Raw genomic sequence first — 13,621 nt, forward strand, 5'->3', positions numbered from 1 at the left:
ATCTCCCAATCGCTAAAGAAACTTGTTCCTAGTCTTGTGTTTCCACTTACTAATGCCAAGCAGCTCAGATCACGCATGCAGCTACGAGTCTACGACTCCTCTGCTCTCAGGAAAGGGCTCCTCCTGTGACCTGAGGAACTCGTAAAAAACATGCATGTCCGTGGTAACATTATCAATAAAATAATTTTAAAGGTTCGGTGTGCTTAGTTTAATTTCATAACAACAAATATATCAACACCGCGTTTAAAAGATGGCAGGCTTTGTTGACTTGGAACTGAGAGGAACATGTCCTGTTTCAGATTGACATGAAGGTCCACGATGTAGGCTTCGGTTAATGCAACCACACAGTCACTGATCCGCGCAAGAACATGATCTTGTAAGATATAAACATTTGAAATATATCAGTCTGTGTGTAATGAATGAATGAATGTAATATAAAAGTTTTACTTTTTAAATTGAATTAGTAAAATAAATCAACTTTATGATATTCTAATTATGTGACCAGCACCTGTATTTGTGATGGGGCGACAATTAAAAAACTTGCCTAGGGGATAAACTGCCTGGACCAGCCCTAATTCTCGCTTTAAGCAATGTACTTTTTGTTCATCGAAGCAGCAGGTTATTAGACTTGTACTGTATGTTGATGTAAAGTGAAAGATAGACTCACTAGAATATATGGGTGATTCTCACGAAAACTTGGTTTTAAAAATGTCAAAGCATGAAAATGTAAAAATTGCTTAAATTTACTTTTTTTCCTACCAGACATTGAAAAACAAAGTCTGGAGTAAATGGGAACATTAATTTAAAAACTTTTACTGATCATTTAACACTTTTTGTAACATAATTTAAAAAATTTGTCCTAAAAAATCTCATTACCGCAACAGTCAGAAAACATCATCACTGACATATTTTCAAAATGACATGACAAACCTGAAAGAACATAATTTGGAGATTCTGCACATGCATTTAAAATCAAAGTATTATGCTTCTATTAATTAAATTAACATTTAATAAGCATCTGTTGCGGTAATGATAATCAAAATGTCGTGTAAGCATTCTGACAAGACAATATTTCAAATTAACTGTAAAAAAATGATCTTACCTGGTAGCCATCTTGAAGTAACTGGTCCATGTGCTTGGTCACTCAAAATCAAACTTTATTGAAATTCTGTATGTGTGCTTAAACTGTTCTCAAAAAGTGTTGCGGAGGATGAGAACATCAGGCATGGACACATCATTTTACTAATTTTTCTTCATTATTATTATACATGAATATTCAGTAAATATTTTTCTGTCATCTAAAGTAGTCTAGCAAAACATCCATTTTATTTTTTTTCTTAATATTTTTGTGTTAATTTGATTAAATTACAACATAACGCATGTTCAAACACAGCCGGACACATTGCGGTAATGAGAATTTCAGCAGAAAATGAGATAAAATTTACAATTATAAATTCTTATGTTGAAATCACACATTGTTCAATGTATCACACACTATTGTTTTAATTCTGATGCTTTTTAATGTTAACATAACACACAATTTTAAAGCTAAAATCATTAGTGCCGTGGTGTTTCAATGGTTTCGTGAGAATCACCCATATAGGCCCTGATGAAAGCAGGACTTTTTAAACATTTCCAACAAACCTCCCAGACTTTTATTGCTGTAGGGAAGGAGGATGTCGTGTCCCATAAAAAAAACATCTTTTTTGGTGGGGGCAGAAGGCATCAGGCTTTGTGGGCCATGGAGCCGGTCAGTCATGGACGCCTATAGCCCAACATAGACACCCCGTCCAGAGCCTGTCCACAACATAGCCAACATGACCTTACAAAGTTCAGTGGTATAGTCTAGTCACATACCACTGAACTTTTTGAGATCATGTTGGTTGTGGACAGATCATGTTGGTTTAATTGCTATCTCTTAATTGTTATTGATTTTCTTCACATTAATGTTTTTCATTATTTATGTTATATTTAACTGAAGTTTTGCTTTTAAAATTTGGATTTTCAGAATCACTTTTTCAGATTTTTGTGATGGGCGACAATTAAAGACTTGCTTGGGGCATCAACAGATTTGCCGGCCCTGATGCTCTCTCTTTAAACAATGTACTTTTTGTTCATCAAAACACCAGGTGTAGGTTATTAAACCTGTACCGTTTTTCTATTGTAAAACGTATTTGTCTTGGATGACAGGTATTATAGCACATTCATACACAAAGTGAAAATGAAAGAGAAACTCACTGGTATACATACAGACTCTGATGAAAGCTGCCTTATACTGTACCACAGGTCTACCACGAGTAGTTTTCCATTCTTCCTACTCTATATTTAATGTGAATACGTGTTTTAATATCAGATTTTTTGTTGAACCTGCTGAATTCATAAGACAAACTCAAGACATGGGAGGATCACAGTCAAAAGAAAATGCAGCATCACAAACTTACCCAGGTAGGTTTATTGCATCAGTTAGCAGAATATATTTTACAGATTTTGTAGCAAATTGCTTTGTTTATAATGTATAATATGCATTAACTGTGTGTTTGCTGAACATGTATTTGTTATATTGCACAATTCAACAATGATTTAAAAGATATTAACATGGTATTTTAATTAACAAAAATGTGTGTGCATGTGTGTTTATGTATGTCCCCCTATGAAAAATAAGTATACTTCTTTTTAAGTAATTTTTTTAATTGTCTACACCGGTGGTTTCCAATCTTGGTCCTCGAGGACCCCCTTCCAAAAAGTTTTAGATGTCTCCTTATTTAAAACACCTGATTCAACTTATCAGCCTCCTTGCAAAATGGTAAACATGTCTCCCTAACAAGCAGATGAGTTAAATCATGTGTGTTAAATAAAGAGACATCTAAAACTTTTTGGGAGGGGGTCCTAGAGGACCAGAATTGGAAAGCACTGGTCTACAATCATTGAAACTGTAGGCAAGACATGGAGAAACCCAATAGTTGTTTACCGGTTTTCTTTGAAAAGGGGCTTTTGTATTGGGTTAAGGCACATTATAGCAAGTTCAAACATGCTTTTACCAGATTATAAAGAACGATAGACTTGATATATTAATACATTCTCAGATGAGAGCTGATTTCATACCACACCCACACGCTCAATAATACAGAACACATAAACAGCACGTTTCTAACACTTGTATTTAAATTCCTTTGTTTGTGCTATACAAAGTTTAGTGTGGTATTAATAATAACAGAGGAAGATTACAAACAGGAGATTCAATGTTATTTACCAGGTAAGTCTGCCAACTGAAGTTAGCTGAATATATATTACAAATTGTGGAAATATTTTTAATCATAACCCGTACAATATTATGAAATAAAATCCCTTTCAATGTGGATACTTACAGTAGATAATCCTTTGGAATATAAAAACATTCTGTGAATATAAGTGCATTTGTTTAAAAAAGAATAATAAATAATTAAAAAAAATAACATTTTGATAACAACTGACCTGTAGTAATTCAGGACAATGGGAAACTATTTAAACATTCACAATAAAAGAGAGGTGAGTTTGTTGTAATTTTTGTTTTTCCATTATCACTGATTAAAAACAGGTTGACATTACGTCAGTTTGGCTACTGGGACAAATTAACCTTTTAAATGTGAAAAAAGAAACTTTCGGTTTTAATTATGTATCATAAAAAACTTGAACGTTTTTTTGCCAAGAACATGTCTCTGCAAAACAGGTTATTAGTGCCCTTATTTAGCAATAAATTTTTTTCTGTAGAGACATGTTTCACCATTGCTTCACTCTATTATACCTTTAAGGAAAGTCTCTTATAGGGTGTTTTTACACCTAGTTCGTTTGAGCCCTCCAAACGCTCTCAGACCAGTTTATGAACAAACCAAGTATCTCAGTCCCCCCTTAGAAGGGTTCTTTTGTGGTTCGATTTCTTTTTGACATGTATCAAAATCAACTGCTGAACAGTGAGCTGGGTTCTGAGTTCTTTGTTGGGATGTGAACCAAAAAAGAACTGGATCCTCTTTTGAGTCCACTATATTGTGAACACCGAAAGGACTGAGGTCACATCTGGCTATAGTTCATTTCACTTTAAGTGAACTGGGTTTGGTTCTTTTAAAATAAACTATATGTGAAAACACTATTTGTAACACCTCTGTGCAGCATTTCCTTTACACAAGAAGCCATACTTATATGGGAAAACAGATATCTTAAGAAACAACCTATTTTTGTACATAAACCTGGTATACCACTTTGTATCTAAAAACTCAATTTGCCCTAAAACTCTTTTTCAGATTGCTCCAGCTACTACATATATATGCAAAGGCTGGCAAGAAATTTACAACACTTTGCAGAGTACCTACTTTTACAATTGACGATTGGCTCTTTTACTGGAAGGCTAGGTTTATTTGCCATCCAATTTTTTTATGTGACATTGCTGACACTGTAAAAAGTTGGATCAAAGATATATTTTATTTACATTTAATTGTTACTGATTACCTCAAAGTAACTTGTTTGGGTTCACAGTGTACACTGTAAAAAGAGAAAAGTTGGTACAATTTGTAACACCTAAAAATATTATGTTTTTTAACCTACGTATATGTTTAAGTGAAAAATACTTTAAGTGAACAATGTGAGCTGCAAAAAACGGAATTTAGTTTGCTCATCAATTTAAAAAGCAATGTGTCCCTGATTGGCCAGCTAATCTGTATGTTGTTATCTGTACGGCCTGAATACATCTGAATTCAGCCGGAAATGTGACGCTCTTTACCATGTTTGAAAGATTCGGTCACAATGCAATGCTAACAGGACTTAATTTAGAGTCCGAAGCAGGAGGAATTATTATAATTGTCCGTGCACCAATGTAAATAGTTATGTTAATTACTGAAAAATTACTATTATTATGTTATCATCAAAATAAACATGGTTCACACTTCAACACCCAATGTTCAAATATATGCCCTCGGTCATAAATTACATGAGCTGTGTGATTGCACTAAAGTCAAAATACATACAAGTAATTTAATTGTTTAAACTATTTTTGTCCCCTAGAATTGAAGAAACCATGGAGAGAATTCAATTGGGGGTAAGTTTATTAGATTACTGTACAGAAGTATCAAAGCTTTTCTAGGCTATGTGGAGCAAAAAGATATTTATTGTAAAAGCACTGTAAATTATGACCTGAGTTTGAGATAAAGCGAACAGGTCAGTATAATTAAGCCTTAACAGCAACAGCGAATCATCATCATCATCATAATAATAATGTTGATTATTATTTATTATTATTATTATTATTATTAGTATGCCTAGCAGTAGTAGTAGTAGTAGTTTAATTATTATAAGGCAGCTGAGTGAGCCAACCAAATGTCAGCTTACAACTACTGTAGTGATTGTCATGGACTGCCGCAAGGATAATGTATTTTTGTAGGCCAAGACAAAATTTATCAGGAGACTGGTTCGTTCGACAAAGACAAAAAACCCACTGATTTTTCCCAGACTTTTGGATTATCGCAAAAACAATAAGCTTTGTGTTTACCAAACTTAAAGACACCTACACATTTTTATAGATATAAAATAATCTTTACAGATGAACACAACTTTTATGAATGTGTTTACTAGAAATGAAAAGCTAACCCTAGGAAACAAGCTCACTACAACACTACAGCCACTCATCTTCAACGTCATCACCAACAAGCTTCTGACAACTTAATGACGAAAAATTCAAAACATTTAAAACCATGTTTCCTGATAAGGATAAACTGTTTTGGGGAATTGTGCCCATGTTGCGTTGTTTATAAAATCTTCATCATGATGATGTAAAGTCCCCGACAAAGTTTGTAGTCCCAGGTAGCAACTTGTTAGCAAACAACCTTTTTAAAGATATGTCAAAGCTATTAAAGTCACGAGTGAGTGTATTAATGGCGTGTTTTATGCCAAAAAAAAAAAAAAAAAAGTAATTAGGGCGGTTGGAACCATAAGTGGTTAAATGGTAACTTGTTTCTCAGTTTTGCCTACAAATATACGTCATCCCTCCTGCAATCTATTACATGAGAAAATTGACATTAGCGAAAATTTGCATTCTCACGCATTTACATAATTTACTTGCCACAGGGAGAAAGAGGAGTTGCAAAAACGCTTGGAAAACTTTTCTATGAATCATCCAGAAGTATCAAACGTCAGGATTCTGGTAGCGGGACAAATCGGAGCAGGAAAGTCCAGCTTTATTAATTCAATCAATAGCGCCTTTCAAGGAGAGATTGATTGCGAAGCGCTTGCTGATGCCACTGCTGGTACAAGTTGCAGTTTCACACAAAGAGTAGGTATTATTTGGTATTAACCCATGATTTACTCACCCTCAAGCAATCCGAGATACACATGTTTACCATCTTTCATACAAACACATTTTTAGTTATTTTTGTATTTTAGAACATTTTAGATGTCTTTATATTAAACACCTGATTGAGTTCATCAGCTTGTTAGTGTGTTCATTAAGGAAACCTTTCAAACATTCTGGAAGGGGGAGCCCGAGGACTAGAGTTGAGAACCACTGGTCTAGATCAGTCGTTATCAAACTTTTTCTGTGCACCCCCATTTTAGAATATACGATGCATCCATTCATGCCTCCCCTAATGCAAAGATAAGTTTCTTTATTAAAGTTTCAATATTGTATGCATTTAAGCAGATTTTAAAGTATTTATGCTTTCTTGGTTTTCAGTTCCAAACATTTCACATCAGTCATAAAAGTGGAAAGTTGCCTTTTGTCTTCGGTGACATTATGGGTCTAGAAGCTAACTCACTCAATGGATTACAAGTGGATGATGTCATCAAGACCATATCTGGCCACGTAAAGGAGAGCTATAAAGTAATAAAACACTACATTCATTTGACAATCATTTTAAGAAACGATTTAATGTTTGCAAAACTCCTGTTGGACCATACCAGGCGTGTTTACATTAACATAGTGTCTATTTGAGTGCACACTACAGAGTGTATAAAGTGACATTGAAGCAGTGTTGAAGAAACAGAATCACTAAAGAAAAGATTAACAAGAAGAGAAATAAAGAGAATAGAGCATCAGAGATACAACTGACTGACTGTCGTACAGCCTTAGATGAACATCAACTGTAAATAACAGATAAAAACATTAAATACCGTAATTCCTCATATAAAGACCGGGGCCTTTATTTACTTAAACTGCCGAAGGTAACAGGCTTTTATTTGAAGCAGGCTTTTATTAGAGACACCCCTTTATTTCAAATTCCATCTGTTAGATAAATAATTGTTTTAAATTTTCCGTTAAATTAATAGCGATAGAGTTCTAGTGGATAGAGATCATTCATTTTTTAACAATGTATTTTCAAGGTTGTTGAAAAGTCCATCACTAGCACTAAATGAGACCCATCCAATGTAGCTGCCTACTGCCATCTATTGGCAGCTGTGCATTATGATGAACTTGAATGCATTTGGGAGATAACACCGCGCTCACATTATCCAAATCATGCCCCAGCGCGATCGTCCCCCTCCCTACTCTATGCACGCATTCATACTGTACTTTTATCAATCTGAGCCCGGGTGCGCTTTCATCATTAGAATGCATTTGTATTGAGCAAAGGAGGAGGTAAAGCACTCTCTTAACACTGGAACCCATCGTAATCGTAAGTCTGTATTTTTTATTTTTTTATTGCGTGTGCAACGTAGATATTCACTAGCCCTGCTGCGCGCATTAAAAGGTTTTAACGAAGGCAGATGAAGGTGAGTGCTCACACAGTTGGCGTCTCTCCTTTTGAAACGCGCTCTGGCGCGAATACGCTCACACTGCGCGTAAGCTAAGCTTTGTTTATACTCGCGCTTTGGTCCGCAACGCAAACCTCCGTGGATCGCGCGCGCGGCTCACCAAACGGACGAGGCGTTTATAGTTGACGCGCTAAACTCTCACTCATTTTCCCCCAGCCTTTATTTTTCCGCGATGACCACGCCCCCGGCCACTATCAGAGGCCCGGCGTTTATTTGAATAACGGCTTTTATTTGAGGAATTACGGTACTCCATATACACCATTAAAACCTAAAATTATTTTGTTATGTCCACAAAAGCTCATATTGAGAATTAACAGTGGTTTAGCTGTAGTTCATATTTTTTGAAAAATAATACTATAAAGTCACAATTACAGTGATCAGTGTTTCCTTTAGTTGGGTTCTTAATTTTTTTAGTTTTAATGGTTGTTTTCTGGCTGTATATAAATGTGTTATGCCACATTTGCTTTGGCAATGAAAACCTTTTGCTAGGTCAGTACCTTGTTTGTAATAAGTAAATTGGATTTTTGTAATCGCACATACTTTGTTCACGCAGGTCGCTTATGCGCGTACAAAAGCATGTAGTATGTAGGCCAGCATTGCATTGTGCATGTGTCGCATGACTGTGTTCACGTATGAGTCAAATCATTAAAGTTTTGCAAGGCTCCGCGTTCGACTGTGTGTGTACGCTCACGTACATGTAAAAAAACGAACTATACTCCAGGCTTAAGACTGCGTAACTCTAAGGCAGTTGAATTTCAGTTTCTGCTGCTCTTTTTCTGTTCTTGTTCATATTTACTTTAGTGATTCTGTTTAGAAACATCAGGTGTTTATCACTAATGCTCTTCATTAAAACACTGCTTCAATGTCACTTCACACACTGTGTGGTGCACATATAGACACTGACCATTGTAATAAACTTGACAACCGTTGTTGTAGCTTGCTGTTTTTACTGTAACTACTGTAATGGTAAGGTCTAAAAGTGATTTTAACATGTTGATCCTATTTTACTATCCTAGTTTAAAGAAGGGAAGGCACTTACTTCCGAGGATGAAGGTTACCAGGAAAAGCCTTCAGTCTCTGATCAGGCCTTCTGTCTGGTTTACGTGATAGCTGCAGATACAGTCCAACTGGCAGAAAACAGTCTGTTCAATAAGTTGAAGTTAATTCGCCAGAGAATCAGTGATCAAGGTAAAACTGCACTCATAAAAGGATACTTTCCAAATATCGGGATTGCCGAATGATTTGCTCACCCTTAGGTAGTCTGAGATACACGTTCCCATCATCTTTTGGATGAGCGCATTTGGAGTTATTTTGGTGAATGTCCTGCTCTTCCAAGCTTGTGGTGGTAAGAAGCAGGGGTTATGGAACAGCTTCTGACTTTGAGGCCCAAAGAGGTGCCTTCATCATCCTGCGCAGGGGTGGTCCACACGGCTCCAATGGGTTAATAAAGATCTTCTGCAGGTAATCAATGAGATTGTGAAAGAAAAATATCCATATTTCCAATTTTCTAAACTTTAGTGACTAGCTTCTGTTAACGGCGCCATCTTGGACTCACACAAGAGTTTTAGCCTAGTGAATGTTGGTTGCCATAATTACATCACGCAGTGACCCGCGAGTCCAAGATGTGTCGTTACTGGAAGCTAGTTATTATAGTTAATAAAGTTTAAAATATTAATTCTTTGCATTGATTACCCGCAAAAGACTCATTGGAGCCGTGTGGATTACTTATGTAAAGGATGAATGCACTTTTTTGGAGCTTCAAAGTCAGAAGTACCCTGATCCATGTTTTCTCCCATTATAAAGCTTGGAAGAGCAATGACATTTACTAAAATAACTCTTAATGTGCTCTTCTAAAAGATGATGGACATGTGTGTCTCGGATTGCTTGAGGATGAGTGGATCATGGGGTAATTTTGAAATTTAGAATGTAAAGTCTAGAGGATGCAACCTGTGAAACAAGACACAGCTAATGTTTTACTTTAACTATTGGCAGCATTCCCAAATGGGCATGTGTGTGCGTGTGCTCCTGTAAGTCAGTTCAGAGTTGGCAGGTCTTCAATGAAAGTCAAATAAGTCTTATCTTTACGGAGTGGAACTGAAGTAACAGCTTCATGCAAAGCATTCTGGGAACCAAAATATGAAGGAAAAAACAGAAAAAGGTGGATGAGGATTTCTGGTTCTCAGAGTGCTTTGCATAAAGCTGTTATTTTATAGTTTTATTCTGTAAAGACTTGTTAATGTTGAACAAACTGTTACCAGTAAATAACATACATTTAATTATACTGCAAGTTACGGTCAAACAGCTGCATACAGTGACTACAACAAGATTATTACAGTATTGGCCATAACAAATTAAGAGTAATTTTATTAAGTTAGTCCAAAGGGTAATGCTTTAGATTACGATTGGTGCTTTGTTACCCCCTTATTATAAACACTCTAAAAAAATTGGTGCTAAATAGCACTAAAAGCTCATAATCATAGGATAACCATTTTTTGTGCTATATAGCACATTTAAAGCACCAATGAAGAACCATCCGGGGGTGACATAGCACCATCATAGCACCAGATATGGTTCTATATAGCACAATATGGTTTTACACAGGTGCTATAGTACTTAAAATTGTTTCCCTATTATTACGAGCCAGTGAATCACTTTTAGTGCACTGTTTGTTTTTAGAGTGTATAGTTATAGGATAAATACAATAAATATACACAATCATTTTGTTTATATTTATTATTAGTCTTCTTTTCCACCGAGGACCCCCATGTTGAGTTAATGGAGTCTCACAAGTTTAGCTGTTCTGCATTACATATTAAAAACATAAATGAAAGTCTTGCGTAAAAAAAAATTATTCTACATCTTGGCAGAAATTGAGTTTTCTAAGCCAATTGCTATGGTTAACCTTAGGCTATGTGCTGTAGCTAACTCCTCAGTGCAGTGTAGTTATTAATCTTTTTTTACTTAGTAATGATCGCGGTATGATTATTATTAGTAATTTGTTATATTTATATTTTATTTTATTTGCTGACATGGCTTGTAGACACCAAAACAATATACATTTACCAGGTAAGTAGCAAATATAAATAAATTCAAAATAAAATCATAAAAAAAATCAAATCCATTATTTCTCCATTTTCCCCAAAGATTGATGCCTAGTACAGTAAATCACATATCATGTAGCCTAATCTTAAAATAGGTACCCTGGACTTTTTACATTTTCTTACCCCTTTTAATTTATTACCCCAAACGTAACATATTTTTTTCAGTGTAATCAGTGTTAGTGGACCTAATTGTCCATGTGCACCACCATGTAGTGGAATGAAGCTAAGGGCCCTATTTTAAAGATCTAAGTGCATTGTCTAAAGCACACAGCGCAACGTGTAAATGGGCGTGTCCGAATCCACTTTTGCTTATTTAACGACGGGAAAAATGGTTTGTGCGCCGAGCGCATGGTCGAAAAGGGTTGGTCCTATTTTTTTCATGAGTAATGGGAGTATTTTGGGCGTAATGTGCAATAAACCAATGAGATTCTCAGCTCTCATCCACTTTAAAAGCCTGTTGCGCTGGCGCTATGTCTAATCCCTATTTAGATGACGGATTTTGTAAACTGAAAAACTAAGCGGAAGAAGAAGATCCCCAGTTTAAGATTAATGTTAAATAATTGTGTTGTTTTTCATTTGTATTGAAATTGTTATTTTTTATTAAAACCTTTAAATCCTGTTTTCTTTTAGTCATGGAAGTAAAAAAGCAGACTTTTAATTGCTTTAAATGTATGGTTATCCAATATCATCAAAAAATTTTTTACAAGTATGTAAGAAAAGGTTTGTACTATAGAAATACTTTATTTGTAACAAACAGGAGATAAAGAATTTACAAACGGCTCTCCGCGCGTTTCAGCACTTGGACAGCGTCATGAGTTTTTTTTAAGCATTACTTAAAAAATGTTTTTCATCTCACCATATCCGCAGGTACAGAGTCATCATATACAATAAATCCGTGGGGTAGCATTTAAAAAAAACATTTAAAAACAGATGCATTTGTTTAAAGCTAAATATTTATTTAGGCCTAACGTTACTTACCAGGCTGCAGGTAAAGCAGCTCTTTGCGCCTTCTAACGTCTCATACTCGGTCCTCATTTATGTCCAAGAGACTCAATAATAATCTTTTACATTCAATCCTTTAATCTTTCATATTTAAAAAACGTTTTTGTGTTGCTGCGCATTCATGTGTGTGATAAGCAAACCCACGTTGTCATCCCGTTTATAGGCAAATATTACTAATGCGCTCTTTAAATAACAAAAACCATATTGCGCCATTGACTTTAGACTTTAGACTAGGTTTTTGTTGGTCAATGGCAAAGTCTATAAAATAGCAACGCGTCAACAATGCGCCTGAACACACCTCGTTTTCAGACCAGAACGCCCATGGGTGCAAAAGGGGGCGCAAATGCATTTGCTATTTAAACAATGGGGTGCTAAATGTGAAAATTATAATTGCGCAGGGTGGAAACTAGCAAAAGACACTTGCGTCGCGCATTGTGCTGCATTGCCCCGGGTGTAAGATAGAGCCCTAAGTGTGTTTAACAGGGAATGGGGGATAGCTCCACGACAACCATGAAGTTTATAATCTACCGTATTTTTAAATACAGCAAGTCCACAATCGCAAGATGCTTCTAAAATTTGTATTCTCTTTCTTTCCAACAAAGGAATCATTTTTAATCTTTGTTATAGGCCATTTACATTCTCTTTGTGTAATCATTGTAGGAATTCCTCAAGTGATTGTCATGACTAAAGTGGATGAAGCATGTCCACGGGTGAAGAATGATCTAAAGAAGATCTACTATAGCAAGAAGATCGAAGAGAAGGTAAGTCACACCAAATGTTTATGTGTATTTTACCTGCTAGTGCTGCTGTTCACAATATCATAATTAAAGGTTTTCATCCACCTTTTGATCCTGTTCAGGTGCAGTTCTGCAGCAACAAAGTGGGTGTGCCAATAACCAGCATCTTTCCAGTGAAGAACTACCATAATGAGATCAACACGAACGATGAGGTTGATGTTCTGATTTTAAAGGCACTGGATCAGATTGTGCGTTCTGCTGAAAAAAGAATTCAGAAAGGCCCTTACTCACTTTAATAAAATTCATAAAGAATGCATGCAAATGATATAAGATACAGCATTAAAGTGTATCAGTCCTGCTCCTCTGAAGATGTCATTACAGGGAAATAATGCTTTTACAAGCCTTTGACTGTTTTTACTACATTAAATAATGATTATAATGATAAAATGTAGGAAAACTATGATATACTGGTTCTACCATTTCCAATATCCCACTATTTGAGTTTTAGTTATGCTTATGCCATGTACATTCATAACTGCACAAGATATTCATTTAATAAAGTGTTTCAAGGGGGGTTCGAAAAGACTTTTGTGAGCTTTTTTGAAGACTGAGATTATTGTTAAAAAGCTGGCATAGCTTCGTGAATTGTTTTGTGTTTTTTTTTCTTTGAAGTTCAATGCATTAATTATAATGGTTTATTATCATCAGACACACCCTTAAAGGAAAACTTAATATTTTACTATCTACTTACCTCAACTTAGATGAATGAATACATCTTTTTCAATGCATGCACTTACATGAGTAGTTACACGAGTAAGTATGGTGGCACAAAATAAAATGTGGTGATCTTTTTAAGCAGATAATAAATGAGAACTATATTATATGGAGGAAGCAGCACTTGGACCTCGGCGCGCAGTAACATCATCACTCCTGACTCCTCCTCCTCTCGCTCAAACTTCTGTAAATATGCGAGCTAAGTGCTCTTCCACCATGCAATCAATGTTCCCT

General features: G+C 35.6%; 1 protein-coding gene across 1 annotated transcript; it reads left to right on the top strand.

Annotated features, from left to right (window-relative positions):
• The first annotated feature begins 2,230 nt into the window (after positions 1–2,230).
• LOC129427266 (interferon-induced protein 44-like) lies at positions 2,231–13,196 on the top strand. Its single transcript, XM_073875836.1, has 7 exons — positions 2,231–2,445; positions 5,032–5,065; positions 6,091–6,295; positions 6,695–6,841; positions 8,790–8,961; positions 12,537–12,637; positions 12,736–13,196. The coding sequence occupies exons 1-7, from the start codon at positions 2,259–2,261 to the stop codon at positions 12,907–12,909; spliced, it is 1,020 nt and encodes a 339-aa protein (XP_073731937.1). The 5' UTR covers positions 2,231–2,258; the 3' UTR covers positions 12,910–13,196.
• The last annotated feature ends 425 nt before the right edge of the window (positions 13,197–13,621 follow it).

This window comes from Misgurnus anguillicaudatus, chromosome 14, assembly GCF_027580225.2.
Source record: "Misgurnus anguillicaudatus chromosome 14, ASM2758022v2, whole genome shotgun sequence".
Lineage (NCBI taxonomy): Eukaryota > Metazoa > Chordata > Actinopteri > Cypriniformes > Cobitidae > Misgurnus > Misgurnus anguillicaudatus.

What these genes read in the sequence shown, in the direction of transcription:
- LOC129427266 (XM_073875836.1), top strand. Translation starts at nt 2,259, where the DNA reads ATGAAAGCTGCCTTATACTGTACCACAGGTCTACCACGAGTAGTTTTC. An exon ending in ACGTAAAGGAGAGCTATAAA is followed by an intron (nt 6,842 to 8,789) that starts GTAATAAAACAC and finishes TTACTATCCTAG; the next exon opens with TTTAAAGAAGGGAAGGCACT. An exon ending in CCAGAGAATCAGTGATCAAG is followed by an intron (nt 8,962 to 12,536) that starts GTAAAACTGCAC and finishes TAATCATTGTAG; the next exon opens with GAATTCCTCAAGTGATTGTC.